This window comes from Manis pentadactyla, chromosome 9, assembly GCF_030020395.1.
Source record: "Manis pentadactyla isolate mManPen7 chromosome 9, mManPen7.hap1, whole genome shotgun sequence".
Classification (NCBI taxonomy): Eukaryota; Metazoa; Chordata; class Mammalia; order Pholidota; family Manidae; genus Manis; species Manis pentadactyla.
The window spans coordinates 10,075,670-10,103,289 of record NC_080027.1 but is presented as its reverse complement, the minus strand read 5'-3'; the positions used below and the strand labels follow the sequence as shown (position 1 = coordinate 10,103,289).

Here is a 27,620-nt window from a genome sequence, read left to right as displayed (position 1 = left end):
GGCCGTCACCCCTCCCTGCACACGATGGGTGGCTGGAGAGAGCCGGCCCTGCTCTGGGCCCTGGCTCTTGCCCTGGCCTGTGCCCAGCACGCAGGTAAGGTTCACGCTGGTGGCTGCCCCACGTCCCGGGGACAGCAGGCAGCTCAGAGGCCTGTGTGGGGCTCCCAGCACAATGCTGGTCCTGGAGTGGATCCTGGCACCTTGGCCCCTACCCCTGGCTCTAGCCACCCTGTTTCCGGCTCATGAGTTGGGGTCCAGGTGGGGACAGGGTCTCTGAGGTTGGGCTGCTCCCCTGAGGCAGAAAGCAGGAGCCCAGGGTCCCCCAGCCCCTGGCCCACGTGCACCTCCCTGCTGCTTAGTGCCATCTGACCCCTGCCAGGCCTGATCTGAGCAACTCTCAGCCCCCTGCGCCAGCCTGGGCTGCCCCCTGCCCCCAGGGCCCCCATTCATCTGCAGTTTGCCAGCTCACTTTCCCCATCTGGGTCTCAAAGGGGGGCTCTACGGGGTGTGGCCTGGGCTGGGGGTGTGCTGGGGAAGCTCCCAGTCCCCATGGCCCTCTGAGGCTCCCTCTCATTCGGACCTGAACCTCCCTGCCTCTGCTTCCCAGGGGACACCGGCTTCTGGACAGGTGTAGGGTGACAGCATGCTCTAGGAGGAGCGGCCTGGGGTGGGGGGCGGGCACTCGGTGTGCATGAATGAACGACTCCTGGAGACCCCAGGTCAGCGGCAGGGGGCCCCCCAGATGCTTGTTTGGCCAGGCTGAGCAGATGTTCAAGGAGGGTTGTGGCCCAGCTGAGGGCTGGGGTGACCTAAGATGCTCAGCTGTGTGCACAGAGACCTTCCCAGCACCCAGGCCTGAGCAGAGAGGCCCCTCCCCTGTGCCCTACGGCTCAGGCCCAGCGCTGCCCCCCACCACAGGCCAGGCCCAGAATGGCTCTTCAGAACCTGGCTACAAGCATCCAGACCTGTCTCCTGTCCTCCAGGGGCCAGGCGGTGAGGCCCACCTGTCAGGGCCACCCCACCTCCCTGACCCAGCAGGAAAAAGCCCCCGAGGAGCCCCTTGCCTTGGGTGGCTGCCAGCCCCTCACCACGGAGGGCTGAACTCAGGGGCTGGAGGATGCCTGGAGGATATGTGCCTCCAGAAGTCACCCGTGGTCCTCATCGCGGCTGCAGAGAGCGGCACAGGCTGAGGGCCAGCCGAGCCATCCTCATTTGTCTATGTTAAACTCCGGGGTTTTGGCCCCCCCTACATCCCCTTGGCCTGGAAGCAGAGGCTGATGGCGGCCTCTCTGGGTGTTCAGTGTCTGTGCACGCTGTGCGTGCAGGGCAGGGGATGCCACTGGTATGGCTCCTCTGCCCTTGGAGAGAGGGGTGGGCGAGGCGCGGCCCCTGCCTGGGCCGCATGCTCCAGCGTGAGGGGAGGCTTCGGGAACAGGCCCAGCCTGTCTCAGTCTGCATTGCCCCAACCAGCTCAGAGGGCGGCTCACTGTGCCTGATGCTGGCACCCAAGGGATTGTCTTGAGTCGCTGATGTTGACTCAGGTGTTTCTGAGATTCTGGGTGGGAGGAGCCCCCACGTGCAAGCAGAGTGCTCAGGGCCCTGTGGGCCTGAGAACCCCAGGGGTCCTCTGAGGGCAAGAGGTCTGCAGAAGCCTCTGCTGCCAAGGTGCCCCAGTGGGTGGGCACACAAGGCAGAATTGGGAGCCCCAAACGGCCAGTTCGGGTGGGGGTGGTGGAGAACCCCACCTCTGCGGTGTGTGTGGCCGGTGGGAGCGGGGCCCATGCATCACTCGGCTCCGTTCCTGCAGGCAACCCGGCCCGCGGGATGACCATCCTCCCACCTCTGGTGCGAGGTGAGTGAGACCCATGAGGCAGGGTTGGGGGGCGCCTGCGGCAGCCCAGTCCCCCCTCCCTCAAACCCGGGGACCCAGCTTTCTGGGTGGGTGAAGGCGTACGGGGCCCACGCAGACACCCGGAAGCCCTGCCCCCGAGTGGCAGCAAATCCCAGAGCACCGGCTGCTTGGCCCACAGCCCAGAACCCGGCACACAACGGGCGTGTGTGCAGCACCTGGGGCGACTTCCACTACAAGACCTTCGACGGCAATGTCTTCCGCTTCCCCGGCCTGTGCAACTACGTCTTCTCCGCTCACTGTGGCGCCGCCTATGAGGACTTCGATGTCCAGCTCCGTCGAGGCCAGGAGTCCAACACCACCACGCTGAGCAGGGTTGTCATGAAGATCGACGGCATGGTGGTTGAGCTGACCAAGAACTCCACCCAGGTCGATGGGCACCTGTGAGTCTGGGCCCCGCAGAGGGTGAGGGCATTTGTGGGGGTGGTGGGGGACCGTGGGGCAGTCCTGGAGAGTGGAGTGGACACAGAGCTCCCCAGACCCCTGTGCCCTGCCCGCCCACCCCTCCAGAGACCCAGGCCTCTTGCTCTGCCCCTGGAAGTGGGCCCCTTCCTGGTCCTGTGACTCCAGGGTCCCACCGGCACGGTCCATGGGGACCTCCCTGCCTGCAGTCCAGACCCCACTGTCCCTCCTCGCGTGCCACTTGGCGCCTCAGCTGGGCTCTCTCTCTGCAGAGTTCAGCTGCCCTTCAGCCGGTCCGGGGTCCTTATCCAGCAGGGTGGCGGCTTCCTGAAGGTGGTGGCCAGGCTGGGCCTGGTCCTCATGTGGAACCAGGATGACAGTCTCCTGGTGAGCCGGGGGCTGGGCGTGGGCAGGGGGTAGGGGGCCGGGGCAGAGCCAGGTGCGCGCCTGCAGCCAACAGTGCTCCCAGGGAGGGAGGAACGTGCTCCGGGGAGGGTGAGGAGCCCCGGGGTGTGGGCGTCTCCTCCGGGGCGGGTCCCTGCTCACAAAGCGGCTCCAGGGAGTGCGTGGGGAGGGTCCAGGGCTGGTTTCATCGCTGAGGAGTCCCCCCCACCTCCAGGGGAAGTTTGGCTCCTCCTCCCATCTGTCCCTCCGTCCTGACGGACAGGGAGGCCAGCGTTTGACATGTCCTCTCCTCTGTACCAGCTGGAGCTGGACACCAAGTACGCCAACCAGACCTGTGGACTCTGTGGAGACTTCAACGGTGACCCCGTCCTCAACGAGTTCCTCTCCCACGGTGAGCCCCATGTGCCACCGTCCCCCACCCTCTGCTCTAGCTCCTCCCACTGCACTCCCTGCAAGGCTGTCTTCCAGGGTCCCAAGCCCAATGTCTCCACCAGGGGGGCACGGATGCACACACACAGAGGCCTGCACTCATGTGCGGTTCCAACATGCAGATACGCACGCACATGCATAGTCCCGGCACACACATGCACACACAATTCCGGTCACCTGCAATCACAGACCTCCTTCCGGTCGGACCCTGCTGCTGCCTCTTGGCCCTGGAGCCCACCGCCAAGCCCTGGCCCTGTGTGACTGTGCCAGCCGCAGCCCCGGTCTCCGCACCCCCACCAGGCCTGTGAAACCTCACATGATGCCCACACATAAGGGGCTTCCAGCCGTGGGGAACTGAGCTTGCCCAAGTGTTCAGTGGCCCTGGCCGGGCAGGAGCCGTGCAGGCTGGGCCAGGCTCTGAGGATCATGGGGGCTTAGGGGTCCTCTCTGGCTCTCCAGGCTTGTGCCTCATTTAATGAGCCTCAGCACACCGCCCTGCAGCTGTGAACACCTGGGTGGCCCCTCACTTCATCTCCAGACCCCCTGAATGTCTGCATAGCCACTCGTAACCCGGCAGTGTGGACGGGGGTGGGGAGGCAGGGTACTGGGACGCCTCAGGTGCTGTGAGGAGGATGGCGAGGGCCACGGGAGCCTGAAGGAGGTGCCCCTCTGCAGATGTCAAGCTGACCCCCGCCGAGTTCGGGAACCTGCAGAAGATGGACGGCCCCACAGAGCAATGTCAGGACCCTGTCTCTGCACCCCCGAAGGACTGCTCCCCTGACTTTGTAAGCGCCAGCGTGAACGGGGTGGTGTGGGGCGTGCAGGGTGGGTCCTGTCCCTGCAGCAGTGGCTGAGGTGCTGGTGGCAAGGGCCAGAGCCTGGACTCAGCGTGGGCTTCCCGCTGTGCCCCAGGGCGTCTGCAGGGAGGTCCTGGGCAGCCGGCTCTTCTCAGGCTGCAACGCCCTGGTGGACGCCAGCAGCTATGTGGAGGCTTGCCAGCACGACCGGTGCCATTGTGAGCATGCCAACCGGACCAGCTGTGTGTGCCACACCCTCGCCGAGTACTCCCGCCAGTGTGCCCATGCCGGGGGGCTGCCCCTGGACTGGCGGGGCCCCGACCTCTGCCGTGAGTGCCCCACTGGCCTGTACCTTGTCACGCTGTCCTGCCTCGTCCCAGAGGCAGGGGCAGGGCGTGACATGGGCCACGGGCTGTCCTCCTGCAGCCCAGACCTGCCCTGGCAACATGCAGCACCGGGAGTGTGGCTCGCCCTGTGCCAACACCTGTTCCAACCCGGGGCGCGCCCAGCTCTGTGAGGACCACTGCGTGGCTGGCTGCTTCTGCCCCGAAGGTGAGACAGAGCCCCACACCCGCCGGTCCCCCAGGAACCATACCTGGCGCCCCAGGCGGCTGGCGCTGTCACGCGGGACCCTGGGAGGGAAGGCCCACAGTGTCCCTGGGCCCCTGGGTCCGAGGAACCCCTGTGGGCAGAGGGCCGTCCCCTCCACATGCTTATGCAGTGGATGCAGCCCGGCACCTGCCACACAGCCTGCCTCCTTCTGCAGGGATGGTGCTGGATGACATTGGCCACACTGGCTGCATCCCTGTGTCCCGGTGCTCCTGTGTGTACAGCGGGGACACCTACGCCCCGGGGGCCGTCTATGCCACAGACTGCACCCGCTGGTAGGCCCCTGGCCCCTGCCCCGTGGCTCTCCTGGAAGCTGTGGCCGGGTGTGGGCAGCTGGTTGGCCCCAGTCTATGCAGGCCTGGGCAAGACCCCCATCCAGCTCTGGTGTGGAGGGGCTAGGTGCCCCCAGGGCTGGCACACAGGCGGTCTCTTGCACTCTCAGCGCCTGCTCCAGGGGCCGGTGGGAGTGCCAGGAGGTGCCGTGCCCGGGAACCTGCTCTGTGCTGGGAGGCTCCCACTTCTCCACATTTGACAAGAGGCAGTACACAGTGCACGGAGACTGCAGCTACGTGCTGGCCAAGGTGTGGGGCCCCAGCCCTGACCGGCACGGTGGTTTTCCGGACCACACTTGGGTTTATGCATGGGTCCATGCCCGGCACTCTGGCCAAGGCAGCGTGCTGCTCTGCACCTGGGCCATCTGGGTGTTTCCAGGGTGGGTGGGGAGGAGGGGAGGCAGCGGGGGCTGGGAGCCGCTGGGCTGAGGGGGAGGACTGTGTCTGCAGCCCTGTGACAGCAGTGCCTTCGCCGTGCTGGCCGAGCTGCGCCGGTGCGGGCTGACGGACAGCGAGACCTGCCTGAAGGGCCTGACACTGAGCCTGGGCCGGAGCCAGACGGTGAGTGTGGACATGGGCCCGGGGTGCCTCGCACCACGGCGTCTGCCTGAGCCCTTGACCCTGGCGTGGGCTCACTGTGCCCGCTTCTCACGGGCCTTCTGAGTGATCCCCCCTCAGGGAGGGTCACCAGAGCCCCTGCCTGCCCGGGAACGAGGGCAGCTCGGCTTCTCTGCTGAAGGTGACTTCCCCTTTTACAAAGTCACTTCGGTTTTACGTGGCCAAAAATGCATCTCCTCACAGAAAACAGACAATCAGGCTCAGCTCAGGGCAGATGGGGGCCACCAGCCCTTCGAGTGGGAGCCGTGCCCAGCAGGCCGGGGCTCATGGGCACATTTCCTAGCCTCTGGGGCTGCTGGGTGGTGTTGGCAGAGCCCTGGCTGGGCCTGGAACCCTGCTCCGTGCTGGCCCTAGGCCATCGTGATCAAGGCCAGTGGGGAGGTGTTTGTGAACCAGATCTACACCCAGCTGCCAGTCTCAGCAGGTGAGGACCCCCTCCCAACCCCCCACCGAGGGTCCCGCCCTCACATCCACTGAGACCTTTGACCTCTGTGTCTGTAGGCAACGTCACAGTCTTCAGACCATCCACCTTCTTCATCGTTGTCCAGACCGACCTGGGCCTGCAGCTGGCCGTGCAGCTGGTACCCACCATGCAGGTGTTCCTGAGGCTGGTGCCCGAGCTCCGGGGGCTGACCTGCGGTAAGAGGTGCCGCCCCCCTGCACACCCGCGCCCCCCCTCGGAGCCCCTGGGCCTCATGTTGACTCCCGCGTCCCCAGGCCTGTGCGGGAACTTCAACAGCAACCAGGCCGACGACTTCCGGACCCTCAGCGGTGTGGTGGAGGGCACGGCCGCCGCCTTCGCCAACACCTGGAAGACCCAGGCCGCCTGCCCCAACGTGAAGAACAGCTTCGAGGACCCCTGCTCCCTCAGCGTGGAGAATGGTGTGTGTGCCGGGGTCCCCAGCTTCAGAGGTGCAGGCCGGGGCTCCCCTACCCACTCGGCCCCAAAGCGGGGAAGTCGGGTGGGAAACCTCACCAGCGTGTGTGTGTTGCAGCCCGGGTAAGGTCTGCAGAGGGACCAGGGTGCTGCAGGTGGGGCAGGTGGAGGGCGGAGGTCAGGCCTCGGCACCAGGCCGGGGGCTCCTGGGAAGCGGCCTCGGAGCGGCCGCCGAGAGCTGCTTTGTGTGGAGCGCTAAGAACTCCTGGATCAAGGAGGTTCGCACACCTGTCCGTCTGACAGCACCCGCCCTGCCTGCTGACAGCCCTTCCTCCTCTCCCGCAGAGAAGTTTGCTCAGCACTGGTGCTCGCGGCTTACGGACCCCCAGGGCCCCTTCTCCCAGTGCCATGCCGCCGTGAACCCTAGCTTCTACTACGCGGTGAGCCGGCCCACTGCCTCTCCCCTCCAGCAACGGGGCCACCCCCAGCAGGTCCCCAGGGCCCTGGCAGCAGGGTCCAGGGCCAGCTGGTCTCCTGGGAGGTGTTCCCCTGGCCCTCGTGCCTGATTCACATCCCCTGTGTTTGAGCCCCAGGCGTTCGCAGCCTGCTGGGCTCTGGGGTCTGGATGAGAAACCAGTGGCTGCCGGCCGCTCTGGTGTCTGGGGCTGAGCACACAGGCTGGGCCTGCAGGGTCACAGAGAGAAGGGGCTGTGTGCTTCTAGTGCCTGCCCAGCTGGGGAGCTCAGCTCCAGGACACGCTGCAAGGGAGTGGGGTCCCTGGTGCAGGCCGGGGAAGGGGTCCTGGAGGGGAGGGGGCAAGGGGTGGCGCGGGGGCTGCTTGCCATGTGTGGGCTGGAGTCCCTAAGAGCCAATGGCCCGTCCCCAGAACTGCATGTTTGACACATGTAACTGTGAGAAGAGCGAGGACTGCATGTGTGCCGCCCTGTCCTCCTACGTGCGTGCCTGCGCCGTCAAGGGCGTGCTGCTCCGCGGCTGGAGGGCCGGTGCCTGTGGTGAGTGTCTGGGGCCAGCTCTGCCTCCAGGCGGGGTGGGGTGGGGCAAGGTGTTCTACCCAGTGTTCCCCAGTGGCTGGAGGAGACGCTCCTAGGGCCCCCTGAGCACGGGGCTGGGAGGCCAAGGAGCATCCTGGCCACGAGAGGTGGGCCTGGCTGGGAACGGGTGGGTGAGCAGGGTGCCTGGGGCAATGACTGCCTGCTCTGTCCTGAGTTTTGCCCCCTTCCTGGCATCCTGCAGCAAAGCCCATGGCCACCTGCCCCAAGTCCATGACCTACCACTACCAGATCAGCGCCTGCCAGCCCACCTGTCGCGCCCGGACCGCCGAGGACATCACCTGCGGCATTGCCTTCGTGCCTGTAGACGGCTGCACCTGCCCCCATGGCACCTTCCTGGATGACTCGGGCAAGTGTGTGCCGGCCACCAGCTGTCCCTGCTATCACAGGGGCTCGGCACTGCCCAACGGGGAGTCGTTGCACGAGCACGGGGTCATCTGGTAAGAGCCTGCGCCAGGCAGGTGGGGCGGGGGGGGACAGGACAGGCTGGGGACCCTCTGACCACCCTCTCCTCTCAGCACCTGCACACAGGGCACCCTGACCTGCATCGGAGGCCATGCCCGTGCCCCAGGTGAGCCCAGGTAGAGGGGGGGAGGGCAGGGGAGTGGGGCCCACGGTCATCTGCACGTGAAGCTTTGGGGTTGAACGCCCCAAGTCAGCAGGGTGGAGCTGGCCAGTGCCTGTCAGGCCTGGCCTGTGCCCTCTGGGCTCAGCGAGGGCGAGTGGGCACACTGCCTACGGGCTCACGCCCACACCGGCCAGCCATGCCCCAGGCTGCCCAGACTCGAGTATGCAGCAGCCGTGTCCCTCAGAGTGAGCCTGGCGGGTGGTGGTCGGGGTGCCCTGAACGGCCCCTCCCTCCCCAGTGTGCGCCCCACCCATGGTCTACTTTGACTGCCGCAATGCTACGCGCGGGGCCGTGGGGGCTGGCTGTCAGAAGAGCTGCCACACCCTGGACATGGACTGTGTGAGTGTGGCCCCCAGGGACCCTCACGCACCTGTGGAGAAGCCCACATGGGCAGCTCCTGGGGGGGGCCCTGCTGGGGTGCTTGCTTGGCCCACCGGTCCCTCTGCAGACCACCCGGCTGGGCGCTGGCCCCAGCGCAGTCCCTGGGGGACCGTCCACTGCCGTGTGGAAAGCTGTACCTGGCTCCGCCCACTGAGCCGTCTGCTGCCCCACAGTACAGCCCCCACTGCGAGTCCGGCTGCCTGTGTCCCGATGGGCTGGTGGCCAACGGCGAAGGCGGCTGCATCGCTGAGACCGACTGCCCCTGCGTGCACAATGAGGCCAGCTACCTGCCTGGCCAGACCATCCGGGTGGGCTGCAACACCTGGTATGTGGGTGGGGGGGCGCCCTGAGGCAGGGGGCATCCCGGTCAGGCCCCTGAAAGATCCTCCTGGGACGGGCCCCTGCGGCTGTGGCCTGATGGGCAGTCCCCGCAGCACCTGCAAGGACAGGATGTGGCAGTGCACAGAGAAGCCCTGCCTGGCCACCTGCGCGGCCTACGGGGACGGCCACGTCATCACCTTCGACGGTGCATGGTACAGCTTCAGCGGGGACTGCGAGTACACGCTGGCCCAGGTACGCGGCCCCACAGCCCAGGGCGCAGGACGCCCATTTGGCCTTCCGGCGGGGAGGGGGCGGGGCTGGCCTCACCCTGGACCGTCCTGCTCCCCAGGACCACTGTGGCGGGAACAGCAGCGTCCAGGACACCTTCCGCGTGGTCACTGAGAACGTCCCCTGTGGCACCACGGGGGCCACCTGCTCCAAGGCCATCAGGATCTTCCTGGGGGTGAGTAGGGGGCCGCAGGGCCAACAGGGAGCCCCAGGAAGGCGGCACCTGCACGTCCCAGTTGGGACACACCCCAGGGCCAGTGGGCCTGCCGGGAGGCGGTGGGTCCTCGCGAGGCCCTGAGTGGCCGCTCCCCCCGCAGAGCCACGAGCTGAAGCTGAGTGATGGCAAAGTGGGGGTGATTGAGAAGAGCGCAGGCCGGGAGGCGCCCTACACCATCCGCCAGATGGGCATCTACCTGGTGCTGGACACTGCAGCCGGCCTGGTGCTGCTGTGGGACAGGAGGACCAGCATCTTCCTAAGGCTCAGCCCCGAGTTCAAGGTGAGGCGGCCAGGCCCAGGGCTGGGGCAGGGGAGACAGGACAGGGAGAGACAGACACAGGGACAGAGAGACAGGGAGAGACAGAGACAAGGAGGGCGAGGCGGCAGGAGACCCTTTGCTACGTGTAGTGTCCGTCCCGTGGCTGCCGGGACAGATGCCCACAAACCCAGGGCTCCTGGTCTCTGGAGCCGGAAGCCCAGGCGGGGCCTCGGGGGCCACACTCCCTCTGGAGCCCTGGCGCAGGGTTCCTCTTGCCTCTTCCAGCTCTGGGGGCTCGTGGCCATGTCCCCCCCAGTCCCCAGGATTTCCCGTCTTCACTTGCTCCCATCTGCAGAGACCCTGTTTCCACATAAGGACACACACCTGGGTCCTGGGTCAGGGCCTGAGCCTGACTTTGGGGGACCCCACTGAGCCACAGTGAGGGGCCCCACTGTGCTGTTTCTCTCATACCTCCTTCCTCCAGGAGAGCCTGGGGCGTGCCCCATGGCCCTGGATGCCAAGGGGGCTGTCAGAGAGCCACTCCTCTCTCAGCCCTCCTTGACCTGGGGGAGGGTGTGGGGTGAGGGAGCCCGAGGGCTGGGGAAGGGCACGTGGCCCCCCATGCTGGCCCAGAGCCCCCACCTCCTTTGGTGTCTGCAGGGACGCTGCCAGGGGAAGCTGGGTACCCTGCAGTCACCCTCCTGGGCTGGCCCTGTGCTCCAGCCCCCACCTCTCTCGGCATCTGCAGGGGCGCATCTGCGGGCTGTGTGGGAATTTTGATGGCAACGCCGTCAATGACTTCACCACACGGAGCCAGTCCATGGTGGGCGATGTGCTGGAGTTCGGCAACAGCTGGAAATCCTCCCCATCCTGTCCCAATGCCCTGGCCCCCAGGGACCCCTGCACCGCCAACCCGTACCGCAAGGCCTGGGCCCAGAAGCAGTGCAGCATCGTCCACAGTGCCACCTTTGCCACCTGCCATGCCCATGTATGCAGGGTGCTCCTGGGGGCCTCGGGAGGAGGGACTGACATGGGGGCAGCAGCATGTTGCCACCCTTTATGCCCAGCCTGTGGGCATTGTGTGGGCCATGTGTCTGCTTTCCCTGAGCTCCAGGGAGCCAGCTGAGTTTGAGAGCAGGCCCAGCCTGGTCCCCCAGGAGCCTGTTGCAGATGCCGGGTCCCAAGCCCCTCTGTCCATCAGGTGGAGCCAGCCAAGTACTACGAGGCGTGCGTGCAGGACGCGTGCGCCTGTGACTCCGGGGGTGACTGCGAGTGTTTCTGCACGGCCGTGGCCGCCTACGCACAGGCCTGCCATGACGCGGGCGTGTGCGTGTCCTGGCGGACCCCGGACCGCTGCCGTGAGTGCACACGGGGTCTGCCAGTGGGCGGGGACATGCGGGAGGGACGAAGAGCAGAGTGCTGATTGATGCGTGTTTGCTGCTGGGAGTGGAGGAAGGGGAATGAACCGGGTGGGGTTGCTGATGTGGTAGTTCTGGACCCAAGAGCCCGCAGAGCCCCTGCCCCCAGCCCAGCTGGAGTCCTCCAGGCCCACAGGTGGCACCCCTGAGGAGCCATGGGGACTGCGAGCTGGGCCCCCTCAGGCCTTGCAGGCCACACTGAAAGCACAGGGGAGGGATTGGCTTGAGAACAGCCCATGGGGTTTGGTCAGGGTGGGCTGCTGGGCGGCCCTCCCGGCTGAGGGCCTCCCCCTGAGCGTGACTCCTCTCCTCTAGCTCTCTTCTGTGACTACTATAACCCCAAGGGCCAGTGTGAGTGGCACTACCAGCCCTGTGGGGTGCCCTGCATGAGGACCTGCCGGAACCCCCACGGCCAGTGCCTGCATGACGTGCGCGGCCTGGAAGGTGGGCAGCTTCCCAATGACCTGCAAGGGACGGTCCCTGGGGAGCCCCCGATTGGGGCTGGGGCTGTCCGGAGACCTTGGGACCCTTGGTGGGACTTGAGGTGTCTTTGGGGGAAGCCTCATGCTCTGCATGGCGGCGAGGGCTTCTCTGGCCCACAGGTTGCTACCCCAGGTGCCCACCGAAGGCCCCCATCTTTGACGAGGACCAGATGAAGTGTGTGGCCAAGTGCCTGGTCCCGACCCCACCTCAGCACTGCCTTGTCCGGGGCAGGTCGTACCGGCCGGGAGCAGCTGTGCCCTCCGATGAGAACTGCCACTCCTGGTGAGCCGCTCGGCGGAGGGGCCTGGGGTGCAGGGGGGTTCACCCTCAGGAAAGGAGGAACCCTGGGGGCTGGGTTTCCTGCGGGTCCCACCAGGGGGCTCCCAATGCAGGATGGGGTGAAGGGCAGGGGCGTAAGCAGGGTGGGTCGGAGAGGACATCCCCCACCCTGGGACAGATGCCCTGGCAGGGACACAGCCACTGGACACCATGGGCACACTGGCTGTGCTGGACTCCCGCCTCCTTTGCCATTGTTGGAAGGGGTGCCCAGAGGGCAAGTCCACCCCTGGGCCTGAGACGTGGCCCCTAGGGCACCCTGTGGGGGCTGCTCCTGCCCATGCCCCTGCACACAGGGATGCCTTGCACCCCCAGACTTACCCTCTTCCTTCCGTCACCAGCATTTGCACGGAGAGCGGCACGCAGTGTGCTTATGACGCCGAGGGTGAGCAGCAGGGTGGCCTTCCCTGGGACTGGGGTTTCGGGGCTCCCGCCTGCACCGCAGCCCCCTGATGCGCCCACCCTCTGCTCCCACAGCCTGTGTTTGCACCTATGGTGGGCAGCGCTTCCATCGGGGGGAGGTCATCTACCATACGACGGATGGCACCGGGGGTTGCATTTCCGCCCACTGCGGGACCAATGGCACCATCGACCGGATGGTCTATGCCTGCGGCCCCACCACCCCCGTGCCCCAGACCACCTTCTCCTTCTCCATGCCTCCACCGGGTAAGGCAGACGTTCCCAAGCAGGGCTGGCCCTCGCCCGGGGAATGGGAAGGGTGACTAGGAACAGGGCAGAGGCTCTTTCCCCTGTCAGTCAGCGCACAGCTGGGAGGGTCAGCCTCCCTGGGTCTCCCTGGCAGGACAGGGCTCCCAGCACGGGGCAGTGGCTGTGGGCGAGGTGCCCCAGGCTGGGCTCAGGGGGAGGACCACTGACAGCACCTTGCCTGGGGGGTCCTTCTCCCAGGCACTGCCATCTTCTCACCTGACGCTCCACCGAGTGCCAGGCACCAGAGTCCTCTTCCCCTCTGGTGGGGCATCTTAGGGCTTTCTCACAGCTCCCCCAAAAGTGAAGACCCCTGAAACTGGCTTCGGGGTACCACACATGCAGATTCTGCTCAGGGTGTGCCAGGGGGCAGCCTTCCCTTCAGTGAGATTGATTCACCCATTTATTAAACTGCTGTGTGCTCCACGCTGGCATGTGCCTGGCACACCCTGGGGTGCCCCCTCTCCCCAAGCCCCTGTCATGGGTGGAGACACGTAGGCAGACTATTACAAGTGAAACCACAAGGCAGCTGGCCAATAGGGGGAGCAACAGATGGTGAAGTGGGGGGTCCCTTAGGACCCCAAGAGAGGGCTGGACCCTGATGCTTGGCCCTTCTGCCCTTTCTTCATCCCTCAGGTGTGAGCTCAACACGCCCCAGCCCCTTCAAGAGCACAGTGCCCACAGGCACTCTGAGCACGGTCCCGCCTGCCACCACGGGCACGTCCCCCAGGCTGGCATCTTCGGTGGCCTCCACCTCTCCCAGCCTGGGCTGTGGGGAAGATTGCCAGTGGTCACCCTGGCTGGACATCAGCCATCCGGGCCGGGGCATCGACAGCGGGGACTTCGACACGCTGGAGAACCTCCGGGCCCATGGGTACCGGGTCTGCCAAGCGCCGAGGGAGGTGCAATGCCGAGCTGAGGACGCTCCTGAGGTGCCACTCCAGGTCCTGGGACAGCGTGTGGACTGCAGCCCGACGGTGGGGCTCGTCTGTTACAACAAGGACCAGCGTTCGGGGCTCTGCCTCAACTACCAGCTCAGGGTCCAGTGCTGCTTCCCCCGAACCTGTGCCACCTCCAGAGGTCCCACACCCCCCACCCCTCCTGCAACCACGCTTGGGAACACCACAGGCACACTTCCGACAGGGAGCCCACCTTCCCCAGCCCCTGTCACCACAACTAGCAAAACACCTGCCCCAGGTGCCTCTATGCCTGTTCCAGGTACAACTACAACTGCGAAATCAACTCTCCCAACCCCGAGACCACCACCACCAGTTTCAACAACAGCTTCAACAACTTCTGTGTCTGCCCCAACTCCATGGTCCATGGAGCCGACCTCACCTGACACCAGCCAGGTCACCTGTTCACAAGTCCGGTGCACCTGGACTCGGTGGATCGACGGCAGCTACCCTAAGTCAGACAGGAACAGTGGAGATTTTGACACTTTTCAAAATTTGAGATCAAAAGGGTATAAATTCTGTGAAAGGCCAAGTAACGTGGAGTGCAGGGCACAGATCTTCCCAAACACCCCACTGGCGGAGCTGGGGCAGGATGTGGTCTGTGACAAAAACGTAGGGCTACTGTGCCTGAACAAGAACCAGATGCCACCGATCTGCTACAACTACGAAATCCGGATCCAGTGCTGTGAGCATGTGGATGTTTGCACAGGACCCACCAGCCATCCAGTAACATCACAGACCAAGCGCTACACCTCAAAAAAACCCAGTGCAACCCCTGTGCCAGTACCCAGCATGACTCCTGCGCAAACAACCAGCCCAACCACTCTGCCAACAAGCACCTCTGAGCCAACTCCCAGCACAACTTCTGTGCCATCAAGCAGCCCAACCTCTGTCTCTACACCAGTGACAACCGCTACCAACCCCGTGTCCACGCCCTGCAGGCGCCAGTGCATGTGGACCAAGTGGTTTGACGTGGACTTCCCATCCCCTGGCCCCCAAGGAGGAGACATGGAAACCTTCAGCAACATCATCAGACGTGGGGAGCAAATCTGCCGCCTGCCTGAATTCATCACCCACCTGGAGTGCCGAGCCGAGAACCACCACGAGGTCAGCATCGAGCAGCTGGGCCAGGTGGTGCTGTGCAACCCCGACGTGGGCCTGGTGTGCCGGAACCGCGACCAGAAGGGAAAATTCAGGATGTGCCTCAACTATGAGGTCCGCGTGCTGTGCTGTGAGCCCAGGGCAATCTGCCCGTCCACCATCACTCCTTCCACAGGACACACCACCTCAAGTGTGAGCAACACGACGCTGACAGTGTCCACCACCCACGTGAGCACATCCAGCACAACGTCTGTGCCGACAAGCAGTCCAGCTTCTGTGCCAGCAACCCGCTCAACCTCTGTGTCAACCACCAGCCCAACATTGGTGCCAATAACCAGCACCTCTGTGCCAACCTCTAGCCCAGCTTCTGTACCAATAGTCAGCATGACCACTGCGCAAACCACCAGTCCAACCTCTGTGTCAACAATCAGCCCAACCCCTCTGCCAACAACAAGCACTTCTGTGCCAACCTCCAGCACAACTTCTGTACCAATAACCAGCACAAACCTTGTTCCAACAACCAGACCAACCTCTGTACTATCAACCAGTGCAACACCTGTGATGGTAACCAGCACCTCTGTGCCAACCTCCAACACAACTTCTGTACCAATAACCAGCACACCCCCTGTGCTGATAACCAGCACCTCTGTGCCAACCTCCAGCTCAACTTCTATACCAATAACCAGCACAACCCCTGTGCAAACCACCAGCGCAACCTCTGTGTCAACAACCAGCCTAACCCCTCTGTCAACAACCAGCACAACTTTTGTACCAATAACCAGCACAACCCCAGTTTCGATAACCAGCCCAACCTCTGTGCATATAACCAGCATGACAGCAGTGCTGATAACCAGCACAACCTCTGTGCCAATAACCAGCACAAATCCTGTGCAAACCACCAGCCCAACCTCTGTGACAACTTCCAGCACAACTTCTATACCAAAAACCAGCACAACTTCTGTACCAATAATCAGCACAACTCCTGTTCCAACAACCAGCCCAACCTCTCTGCAAATAACCAGCACCTCTGTGCCAACCTCCAGCACAACTTCTATACCAATAACCAGCACAACCCCTGTTCCAACAACCAGCACAACCTCTGTACTATCAACCAGTGCAACACCTGTGCCAGTAACCAGCACCTCTGTACCAACCTCTAGCACAACTTCTGTTCCAATAACCAGCATGACCCCTGTGCAAACCACCAGCCCAACCTCTGTGCCAACTTCCAGCACTACTTCTGTACCAATAACAAGCACAAACCCAGTACCAATAACCGGCACAAACACTGTGCCGATAACCAGCACCTCTGTGCCAACCTTCAGTACAACTTCTGTACCAATAACCAGCACAAGCTCTGTTCCAATCACTAGCTCAACCTCTGTACCAGCAACCAGTGCAACACCTGTGCCAATAACCAGCACCTCTGTGCTAACCACCAGCACAACTTCTGTACCAATAATCAGCACGACCATTGTGCAAACCACCAGCCCAACCTCTGTGCCAACCTCCAGCACAACTTCTGTACCAATAACCAGCACAACCTCTGTGCAAACAAGCAGCCCAACCTCTGTCTCTACACCAGTGAAGACCACCACCCACCATGTGCGCTTCAACTGCAGGCCCCAGTGCACGTGGACCAAGTGGTTTGATGTGGACTTCCCATCCCCCGGCCCCCAAGGAGGAGACATGGAAACCTTCAGCAACATCATCAGACGTGGGGAGCAAATCTGCCGCCTGCCTGAATTCATCACCCACCTGGAGTGCCGAGCTGAGAACCACCGCGAGGTCAGCATCAAGCAGCTGGGCCAGGTGGTGCTGTGCAACCCCGACGTGGGCCTGGTGTGCCGGAACCGCGACCAGAAGGGAAAATTCAGGATGTGCCTCAACTATGAGGTCCGCGTGCTGTGCTGTGAGCCCAGGGCAATCTGCCCGTCCACCATCACTCCTTCCACAGGACACACCACCTCAAGTGTGAGCAACACAACGCTGACAGTGTCCACCACCCACGTGAGCACATCCAGCACAACGTCTGTGCCGACAAGCAGTCCAGCTTCTGTGCCAGCAACCCGCTCAACTTCTGTGTCAACAACCAGCACAACATTTGTGCCAATAACCAGCACAAGCCCCATGCAAACCAGCAGCCCAACCTCTGTGCCAACCTCCAGCACAACTTCTGTACCAATAACCAGCTCAACCTCAGTACCGATAAACAGCACAAACACTGTGCCAATAACCAGCATCTCTGTGCCAACCTCCAGCACAATTTCTGTACCCATAACCAGCACAACTCCAGTGCTGATAACCAGCCCAACTTCTGTATCAACAACCAGTGCAACCCCTGTTTCAACAACCATCCCAACCCTTGTGTCCACAACCAGCTCAACCCCTCTGCCAAAATCCAGTATATCTGTGCCAACCTCCAGCACAATTTCAGTACCAATAACCAGCATGACATCTGTGCAAACCACCAGTCCAACCTCTGTATCAACAGCGAGCACAACCGCACCAACTTCCAGCACTTCTGTGCCAATAACCAGCACAACCACAGTGCCGATAAACAGCAGAACCCCTGTGCAAACAACGAGCCAAAACTCTGTATCAAAAGCTAGCCCAACCCCGGCACCAAAAACCAGCATCTCTGTGCCATCCTCCAGTGCAACTTCTGTACCAATAACCAGCACAACTCCAGTGCTGATAACCAGCCCAACTTCTGTATCAACAACCAGTGCAACACCTGTTCCAACAACCAGCCCAACCTCTGTGTCAACAACCAGCTCAACTCCTCTGCCAAAAACCAGCACCTCTGTGTCAACCTCTAGCACAACTTCTGTACCAATAAACAGCATGACATCTGTGCATACCAGCAGCCCAACCTCTGTATCAACAACCAGCTCACCTGTGCCAACCTCTAGCACTTCTGTGCCGATAACCAGCACAACCCCTGTGCAAACAACCAGCCAAAACTCTGTATCAAAAACCAGCCCAACCCATGTGCCAAAAACCAGCATCTCTGTGCCATCCTCCAGCCTAACTTCTGTACCAATAACCAGCACGTCTGTGCAAACAACCAGTCCAACTTCTGTGTCAACAACTAGCTCAACTGCTGTGTCAACCTCCAGCACAACTTCTGTACCAATAACCAGCACAAGCCCTGTTCCAATCACCACCTCAACCTCTATACCATCAACCAGTGCAACACCTGTGCCTATAACCAGCACCTCTGTGCCAACTGCCAGCACAACTTCTGTACCAATAACCAGCACAACCATTGTGCAAACAACCAGCCAAACCTCTGTGTCAACAACCAGCCCAACATTTTTGCAAACAATAACCACTTCTGTGCCAACCTCCAGCACAACTTCTGTACCAATAGTCAGCATGACCCCTGTGCAAACCACCAGCCCAACCTCTGTGTCAACAATCAGCACAACCTCACTGCCAACAACCAGCACCTCTTTGCCAACCTCCAGCACAACTTCTGTACCAATAACCAGTACAAACCCTGTTCCAACAACCAGCCCAACCTCTGTACCATCAACCAGTGCAATACCTGTGCCAGTAACCAGCACAACTGTGCAAACCTCCAGCTCAACTTCTGTACTAATAACCAGCACAATCCCAGTTCCAATAACCAGCCCAACCTCTGTGCCTATAACCAGCACAAATCCTGTGCAAACCACCAGCCCAACCTCTGTGCCAACCTCCCACACAATTTCTGTACCAATAACCAGCACAACCCCTGTTCCAACAACCAGACCAACCTCTGTGCTATCAACCAGTGCAACACCTGTGCCCATATCCAGCACCTCTGTGCCAACCTTCAGTACAACTTCTGTACCAATAACCAGCACAAGCTCTGTTCCAATCACCAGCTCAACCTCTGTACCAGCAACCAGTGCAATACCTGTGCCAATAACCAGCATCTCTGTGCTAACCACCAGCACAACTTCTGTACCAATAACCAGCACGACCATTGTGCAAACCACCAGCCAAACCTCTGTGTCAACAACCAGCCCAATATCTGTGCAAACAATAAGCAGTTCTGTGCCAACTTCGAGCACAACTTCTGTACCAATAACCAGCACAACCCCTGTGCAAACGACCAGCCCAACCTCAGTTCCGATAACCAGCACAACCTCTGTGCCAGTAACCAGCACAACCCCTGTTCCAACAACCAGCCCAACCTCGGTGCCGATAACCAACACCTCTGTGCTGACCTCCAGCACAACTTCTGTACCAATAACCAGCACAACCTCTGTGCAAACAAGCAGCCCAACCTCTGTCTCTACACCAGTGACAACTGCTACCAACCCCGTGTCCACGCCCTGCAGGCGCCAGTGCATGTGGACCAAGTGGTTTGACGTGGACTTCCCATCCCCCGGCCCCCAAGGAGGAGACATGGAAACCTTCAGCAACATCATCAGACGTGGGGAGCAAATCTGCCGCCTGCCTGAATTCATCACCCACCTGGAGTGCCGAGCCGAGAACCACCATGAGGTCAGCATCGAGCAGCTGGGCCAGGTGGTGCTGTGCAACCCCAACGTGGGCCTGGTGTGCCGGAACCGCGACCAGAAGGGAAAATTCAGGATGTGCCTCAACTATGAGGTCCGCGTGCTGTGCTGTGAGCCCAGTGGTAGCTGCCCTGTGACCTCCATGACCCCTTATGCAAGTTCATCTACCAAGCCCTCGACCCCTGCCGTGCCCGCCTCGGTGGTTTCTACCATGGCTCCGTCCAGCTCCTTGGTGCCATCCACCCCTACATGCTACTGTAGTGTGTCTGGCGAGCTGCACCCTGCAGGTACGGGAACCTGGGTGTATTGTGTGCTGCCCCAGCCACTGGCTTTCCCTCACACAAAGCACAGGGTAAAGGAGAGGAGAGGCCCTTGTGTGGGCCAGAAGGGGATATGCCCACAGGGTGGCCGGAAGGCAGCTCTGATGACTCAGCCCATTTACATCTGGGTAGAAAGCCACCCAGCAGGGCAGCCGTAGAGTGGACCTCCAGCCTGTGGTGCTGCCCTGCTGTGCCCCTCCCCAGAGTGGCCCCATAAAGCCACCTGTTCATTGTCTTGCAGGAGCCATCATTTACCAGCAGACCGACCTCCTTGGCCACTGCTATTATGCCGTGTGCAGCCTGGACTGCCGTGTGGTTAGGCGGACGGACTCCACCTGCCCCACCAACAGGCCATCTCCCCTGCCAGCAACCTCTCTGCCCAGGTCCTCTACCTGGACCCCTGTTCCTGTCACTGAGCAGGGATGCCCAAATGCTGTCCCCCCGAGAATGGTAAACTTCTACTTCCCCCTTTCTTGGGGGGTCTCAAGGGCTAGGGCAGAGATCCCCCAGTGTCCTTACATTTAGGTTGAGGACTGAAGTGGGCATGAAAGTTGGTGACTCTGGGCTGAGGCAGGCTGGCCACTGGAGGTGGCTGGTTTTGGTCTGCCGGGACTTGTGGAGGGGGCTGCTTGCCGGTTAGCCAGGAGCACAGGGCCTGAGGATGGGACTCTGCTGCTTGCAGATGGGGTGTCTGGAGCTCTGATGGGGATGGACTGCCAGGGAGGCCACGGAGTTGGAGCAGGGCCAGAAGGAGACTGGGCCACCTGCATGTGGGGAACTGGGGGGAAATGGGCATTGATGGGAGGGGGCAACCTTCCCACTGCCGCAGACCCTCCTGCCAGCCCTTCGCTTGGTGGGTTGGGGGGCAGAAGGGGGCCGGGCGCAAATGTTGGCCCCAGTTGCATGCACTGGTGCTGGTGTCCCCGTGGGCTTCTCTCCAGTGAGACCGCAGGCATCACAACACCCGAGCACCTCTTCTTCCACAGAAAGGCGAGATCTGGCCCATGCCCAACTGCTCCCAGGCCACCTGCAAGGGCAACAACGTCATCACCCTGCAGCCGCGCCCATGCCCCCAGGAGCAGAAGCCCACCTGTGCCAACGGCTACCCTGCCGTGAGGATGACCGAGCAGGACAGCTGCTGTCCACAGTACCAGTGCCAGTGTAAGCCGGTGGCTGGGCGGGCAGGGCACGGGGCTACAGGTGCTACATGGGGACGCAGTTGGGTTGGGCACCAGGAAGATTTCCCAGCAATGAGGCAGGAGACCCGTGGGGTCCAGGCTGAGCCCACAGCCCCCGGGCCAGCCAGGGTGGGAGACGTGGGAGCCCGGTCCTGCCTCTGGGCCTCATCAAGCTCCTGCTCACAGGATCCCAGAAGGGGGGGTCAGAGCCCCTGGGGCCTGTCCCCTCAGTGGCTTCTGGGGCGGGGCCGGGCAGGGAGGCCCACTGCCGGCTGGGTCCAAGCTGCTGCTGGCCCGCAGGTGTGTGCAGCGGCTGGGGCGACCCCCACTACATCACCTTCGATGGCACCTACTATACGTTCCTGGACAACTGCACATACGTGCTGGTGCAGCAGATCGTGCCCGTGTATGGCCACTTCCGTGTGCTCATTGACAACTACTTCTGCAACTCCCTGGACGGGCTGTCCTGCCCGCGGTCCATCATCGTGGAGTACCAGCAGGACCGCGTCGTGCTGACCCGCAGGCCAGTCCTTGGGGTGCTGACCAACCAGGTGGGGACGCCCCTGGGCAGCTGCCCTGAGGGCCGGGGGTGGGGGCTGAGGGGCCTGGCAGCTGCTGACGGCCCACCTGGCTGTCTTCCGTGCGGCTGGGCGGCCGTGTCCAGATCATCTTCAACAATGAGGTGGTCCAGCCCGGCTTCCAGAAAAACGGCATCGTGGTGTCCCAGATCGGCATCAAGATGTATGTCACGGTGCCCGGGATCGGCTTGCAGGTCATGTTCACCGGCCTCGTCTTCTCTGTGGAGGTGCCTTTCAGCAAGTTTGCTAACAACACAGAGGGACAATGTGGTGAGTCCCCGCCCTGGCATTAAATGCCAGTGAGTGTCCAGTGTGGGGAGGGTCACTGGGCGCATCTGCTGGGGCTGGGTTCTTGGCTGGGGGGTGAGGTTCCCATGTGGGACTGAGCCTGCATGTGTTTCTGCTTTCTGGCTGCACCAAGAACATGCCAGTCAACTGGGCACAGGGCCTGGGCCACGTGCCCCACATCTGAAGCTCACACTTGGCTGCCCTCCACAGGACTGCCCCCAGGGTCAAGCTTACTGGGGGCAAAGGGAAGCACAGAGAGGTCGGGGGCCTAGCACAGGCCCCTCAGCCAGCCTGCTGAGTGCAGCCCGGAGACACTATGGCCCTGTCCCCAGCTTGGGGACACTGGCCCTCAGAAGGGTGGGGTGGCTCTGCCGTCCCCAGCGAGCCTGACCCCACCTCCCCGCCAGGCACCTGCACCAATGACCGCAAGGATGAGTGCCGCCTGCCTGGGGGCACGGTGGTGGCCTCCTGCTCCGACATGTCTGGCCACTGGAAGGTGCCCAACCCTAACCAGACTTCCTGCCTCGGGCCTCCTCCGACGCCCTCCACAGCCTGGCCCATGACCCCACCCACACAGGCACCGTGCCTGCCTTCACCCATCTGCCAGCTGATCTTCCAACAGTGAGATTCTGGGGGGCATGTGGGGGTGGGGAGGGTGGGCAGCCCCGCTTTGAGAGCTGGCAGGAAGGGTCTGCGGGGGCTCCCAGGAAGAGGGCCCTGGAGAGGAGAGCTGCCCATGGGCCAGCCTTGGGGCAGGTCACAAGTGGTGGTCCACTGCTCCCAGGCGCCCGGAGTAGGGCTGGACCTGTCAGCACCCTGGCAGCACCGGGCTTCAGGGCCGAGGGGGAGGCCCGTGGAGAATTTGGGAAGGAAACAGCTGTGCCTCCTGGAGTGGAGGGAGGGGAGCAATTCCCACGCCCTGGGGGGAGCCCGGTGTGGAGCCACCCCCGACCTGTGCCTGCCTGCACAGCCGTGTCTTCGGGTCATGCTACACCGTGGTCCCCCCGGAGCCGTACTTCCAAGGCTGTGTCTTCGACCAGTGCTACATGCCCGCTTCTGACATGATGTGCTCCAGCTTGGAGCTGTACGCATCGCTCTGCGCGTCCCATGGCGTGTGCATTGACTGGAGAGGCTGGACCAACCACACGTGCCGTGAGTGCCTGCTTGGCCACGGGACCTGCGGCCCATGGGGCAGCGGTGTTGGCTGTGGTGGGCAGACAGACGCTCTGGGCTCACAGTCAGGGGTTGGGCTTCCTGGAGTGGGGAGGGCTGGGCCCGGGCAGAGTGCACGAGGTCCCTGGAGAGGAGGGAGGGGCATCGGGTCAGGGGCCAGGCTGGAAGACAAGGGTGGGGCACAGCCCCCCAGCAGGTACCTGGGCCCCAGGAGCCCCTGCCAGCTGGGCCAGACAAGCGGGGCTGGGCCTGGGGGTCTGCTCCCGGCCAGAGCCCTTGGCCTCAGGTGCTGCATCTCCGCCGCGCAGCCTTCACCTGCCCTGCTGGCAAAGTGTACCAGCCCTGCGGCCCGGCCAACCCCTCCTACTGCTACGGGAGCAGCAATGCCAGCATCGGGTACGCACTGCCCTCCCTCCTGGGCGCACCCAGAGCCCCCAGGCTCCCCCAGGAAGGCACAGCCAGCCAACCGCCTTCCCCACAACCCTTGCAGGGCTCTCCAGGATGCCGGCCACATCACGGAAGGCTGCTTCTGTCCCCAGGGCATGACCCTTTTCAGCGCCAGCTCTGGAGTCTGTGTGCCCACAAACTGCTCCAGTACGTCCCTGTGAGCTGGGCATTGGGCTGGCAGGTTGCGTCTTTCCCCTGAGCACCAGGACCAGTTGCCCCTTGGGGTCTGTGCTTCCCTGCCAGCCCCTGGGGCGTCTGCCATGGCCTGGGTCCTCTCTGGCCTGACAGGGGTCCTGTCCCAAAGGACTGGGCCTGCAGCTGCCCAGTGGTGACCGGTGACCATGCTCTCTCCCTGCAGGTTGTCTGGGGCCCCATGGGGAGCCTGTGGAGGTAAGTGTGGCACACTTGGGGACCTGGGGACTTCCTCTCAGCACCAGAGGCTCAGACGGAGGGGCAGGGAGGCTCCCCCAGCAAGACTGGAGGCTTCTGTGTGGGGCTGCCTGCCAGGTGGTCCTGGGAGGGGCATGGGGTGAGCAGGTGGAGGCAGGGGTGGGGAGATCAGGCACCCACACAGCCCCACGGCCCTGGCCTCGGCTGCGGGCTCCCAGCTCCCCCTGCCGGCTGGGCGGCAGGCAAGTCGCTGATCTGATGGTGCAGGGGTCACACATCTCCACTCTTGCAGCCAGGCCACAAGGTCACCATCGACTGCCAGGAGTGCACCTGTGAGAACGGCACTCACACACTGAGCTGCAGGTCACAGCCCTGCCCGCCACCCCCCGCCTGCCGCACGCCTGGCTTCGTGCCTATGTCTGTGGCCCCACTGGCTGGCCAGTGCTGCCCCCAGTACAACTGCGGTGAGCCTGGGTCACCGCTCACAAGGGCTCAGGGCCAGCCAGCTTCGCCTGCAAGGTCCATGGGAGGCGGGGTTACCCGGAGACGGCCTTCTCAGCCTTCACAAGGGGGCACCAGCCTCTGAGGGTCCTGAGATGCTTGCACCTCGCAGGCAAAACTGAAGGAGTGGGGTGTGTTGGGGGAGTGTGGGTGCTGGGGGCGCAGGGCTCCTCCACCCAGGCTGACCAGAGCCCTCGCCCTTGGCGGGGGCCGTGCTCCACAGGTGGTTAGCACTCCTGGAGACACTGGGGTGGCACTGGGCCCAGGTGGGAGCAGCATAGGGCCAGACAAAGGCCCCTGAGCACCCCCTTCCCGCCCCAAACAGCCTGCGACACCAGCTCCTGCCCCGCCCCCACGGACTGTCCTAAGGGCTCCCACCGGGTCTTGGTCTATGAGGACGGCGCCTGCTGCCCGAGCCAAAACTGCAGTGAGTATCCGGCCCAGCCACCCAGCTGCCCACCAGGCCTGGCCCCAACCCTTGTGGGTGGTTATGCTGTGGACCAGCCTTGCTCGGGGTAAAACCAGGAGCCAGCTTGACCGCCTCTGGCCTATTGCCCTGGGGCCAGGCCTGCTGTGGTGATAAGAGTGGGCACCTGAGTGCTTGGGAAGCTGGGAGGGCTGAGAGCAGAGGGCAGAGGGCAGAGGGCAAGGGTGGGTCTGAGACCTGCTTGTCTCCTGAACAGGCCCAACTGGCTGCAACATCAACGGCACTTGGTACCAGGTAAGAACCGGGGGCGGAAGGTCAGGACCCCCTTGGTGCCCAGGAAACCCAGCATTCCCTGCCGCACCTGCTTCTCCCCGACGCTGGGCCTCCCAGCAGTGCCAGGATCACTGTGAAGCAGCCAAGGGCTCCCAGGGCCAGAGCCCACAGCCCCAGGCATCCAAGGCCTGAGGTCACCTGACGGGCTTGCTGCCTTGGCACTAGCAGGGCAGGCGGACACAGATACCCTGGCTGTCCTGAATGTGTGGAGGAAGCCCAGGCCTCGGTTCCACCCAGACAGGTCCTCTAGGACCTCATGCAGGCAGAGCCTTGGGGGCCCCTCCAGGAGGCACTGCCGACCAGGGGACTATATAGCCTAGCAGGTGCCAGGCCTGGAGGGGGACATCCAGGGAGGCAGGGCCTCCGAGCTCACTAATGCTGGCGCCCTGACCCTCCCTAGCCTGGCGCTGTGGTCTCCTCCAATCTGTGTGAAACATGCACGTGTGAGGTGCCTGGTGGCCCTCAGTGGGGCACGTTCACAATCTACTGCAAGACTGAGATATGCAGCCCCCACTGTCCCCTGGTGAGTGCCCCCTGCTCCCCCGTGCCCCGCACTGCCCCCGAGTCAGTGCCTCCCACCCCGGGACAGCATTGGCTGGGGCTCAGGCCCACCGTCCCTCACTAACACAGGGCTTCGAGTACCGGGCACAGAGCGGGCACTGCTGTGGCATGTGTGTGCAAGTGGCCTGTGTCAGCAATTCCAGCAACAGCCCCGCCCACCTCTTCTATGTGAGTAGTGGCTGCAGGGTGGCTGGGGGCACTAGGGACTTGGGGTGAGTCCTGCGTGGGGCAGGCCACAGCCTCTGGACAGGCTGGGGACAAAGCCAGCACACTCCCTCCCGGAGTGCCAGAAAGGCTGGGATCAGGGCCAGGCCCCACCCCTGCCTGTCTGGAGGGCCTGCTCAGAGCGCAGTGGCAGCTGGGGCACTGAGCAGGCAGGGTCCTGGCACACTGGGGTCCTTGGGAGTGTCACTGCAAGGTGTGTACCTGGCAGAGGCCCACAAGCTAAGGGGTGCCTGGGTGGGGGGCACAGCAACCTCCCCTGCTGTGGGGAGGGGCGCTCACCCTGCTGGCGGGGCCTCCCTGCAGCCCGGCGAGTCCTGGTCGGACCCAGGGAACCCCTGTGTGACACACAAGTGCAAGAAGCACCAGGACGGGTTGGTGGTGGTGACCACGAAGAAGGTGTGCCCCCCACTCAGCTGCCCTGTGGTGAGTCTGGGGCCCACCTGCCCAGGTCGGGGCAGGGAGCACGGTCGGTTAGCCCGCCCAGTGCCCGCAGGGCTGCTGCCCTCTGCCCAGGGCACGGTCTACTCCCGCACCCGTTCCCCATGTCCAGCTGGGCTGCTCTCTCCCTGATGGCGGGCCTTTGTCCCACAGGCCCAGGCTCGGCCGAGCACGGATGGCTGCTGCCCCTTGTGTAGCCGCCCTACATGTGAGTGGGCGTGTCCACGGGGGTGGCTGATCCCGCCCATCTGGGAGGCCCCGGCGCCCAGGCCTGACCCTCTGCTCTGCTCCGGGTCCCTCCCAGGTGAATCCTGTGCCAGGAGCTACCAGCACCAGGTTATCAGGAAATGGGGCTGCAGCTCCCCTGGGCCTGTGCGCCTCACCTATTGCAAGGGTCACTGCGGGGCCACCAGCTCCATGTACGTGAGTTCCTCCTTGGCTGCCACACACACAGGGCAGTGTCCACAGACTAGCTGGCAGTGGGTGCAGTCGGGTGCGCCCAGGGCTGGGGAGCCAGGCGGATGAGGCCAGAACCACGAAGGGACAGTGATTACTACCCCAGGCGGCCTGAGGTGCAGGCAGGGAGCGAGTGGCGGGCTTGAGGCTGGGCTGGGGACTGGGGCTGGCCTTTGCCCACGCAGAATGACTCCTTTGTCCAGTGAGCCCTGGACTCGGTGTCCTCCTTGGTGGCATGTGGAGCTGCCTCCCACCGGTTGCTGAGAGTCCACTGTGTGTCCCTCCCCAGCCCTGTGGTCAGCCACGGGGCTATTCAGACTACTGTGGTTGGCTCATGACAGCGGCTGTCAAACACTGGCCAGGGCGCCTCCAAGGGCAGGTCGTGGCAACACCATCCAGCGTCTAGCAGCCATGGCTGGCACGCAGTGTCTGCGGGGTCTCAGTGGGCTGGGGCAGCTGCCGGGCAGCACTGGGCACTGAGCAGGCCTGCCCACAGGTACTCCTGGGAAGCCAACAGGGTGGACCGCAAGTGTACGTGCTGCCAGGAGCTGAGGTCCTCGCTGAGGAACGTGACCCTGCTCTGTGCCGATGGCTCCAGCCGCGTCTTCAGCTACCCTGAGGTGGAGGAGTGCGGCTGCGTGGGCCTGCGGTGCAGCTCCCACGGGTACCTGGACCACTCGCAGGCGCTAGAGCCCGAGCAGAGCCAGTAGGCAGAGCACGGGGACCGGAGAAGGGGGGCCCCGGGGCCCAGACCGCTCCCTTAGACAGACTGGAGGCCTCCCTCCTCAGCAAGCTCACCCCGATTCCCGCTGCCTCAGCTCCCAAGGCCAGTGGAACCTGAGCCTTGGTCCACAGGACCCGAGTCTGGGATGCACCAGCCACCCGCCTCCTCCCCCTGCAGGGTCCAGTTGACCTTGGACGTGCAGCGGCCCTGACTGACCCACAGCTGCCTGTCAGGAACGGCCTGGGGCAGGCGGTGGCTCCTCTGGTGGGGGGCCCAGCCTGTTCTTCCCAGGACTTAAGCATCACAGAAGGGTCTTATCAAGGATTGTCACTCCGACTTGGCGACTGGCTGCTTGGCTGCCATTGGGAGGACAGCCTCATCCCTACCTCGGCCCTTGGCCTCAGGAAAAGGCCAACTGGTTTCACAAATACACTTGGAGCAACTCATGCCTTCTGCGTGATTCTTAAATGTGCGCGTTAAACCTGGAGCAGGGCTGGGGACAGACGGGCCCCAGTGAGCTCACACG

The 27,620-nt window shown here is 63.2% G+C and overlaps 1 protein-coding gene across 1 annotated transcript; it reads left to right on the top strand.

Annotated features, from left to right (window-relative positions):
• On the top strand, positions 1-27,531 carry MUC5AC (mucin 5AC, oligomeric mucus/gel-forming). The gene is given in 55 exon segments (XM_057506654.1): positions 1-94; positions 1,808-1,852; positions 2,031-2,292; positions 2,584-2,698; positions 3,017-3,107; positions 3,821-3,930; positions 4,058-4,271; positions 4,369-4,494; positions 4,709-4,826; positions 4,994-5,132; positions 5,334-5,444; positions 5,856-5,925; positions 6,003-6,140; positions 6,219-6,383; positions 6,724-6,818; positions 7,265-7,391; positions 7,633-7,888; positions 7,967-8,019; positions 8,315-8,415; positions 8,631-8,782; positions 8,892-9,030; positions 9,128-9,241; positions 9,384-9,563; positions 10,291-10,530; positions 10,744-10,900; positions 11,276-11,404; positions 11,563-11,725; positions 12,121-12,164; positions 12,257-12,445; positions 13,121-15,189; positions 15,252-15,672; positions 16,127-16,448; positions 16,499-17,117; positions 17,199-17,351; positions 17,640-18,721; positions 18,768-18,860; positions 19,281-19,342; positions 19,617-19,825; positions 20,362-20,536; positions 20,854-21,104; positions 21,218-21,401; positions 21,827-22,040; positions 22,390-22,571; positions 22,901-22,988; positions 23,083-23,186; positions 23,398-23,429; positions 23,722-23,893; positions 24,256-24,357; positions 24,614-24,651; positions 25,091-25,213; positions 25,321-25,419; positions 25,780-25,899; positions 26,068-26,122; positions 26,219-26,333; positions 26,867-27,531. Coding segments are annotated over 55 exon segments (11,265 nt in total). The 5' UTR covers positions 1-24; the 3' UTR covers positions 27,135-27,531.
• Positions 27,532-27,620: the final 89 nt, after the last annotated feature.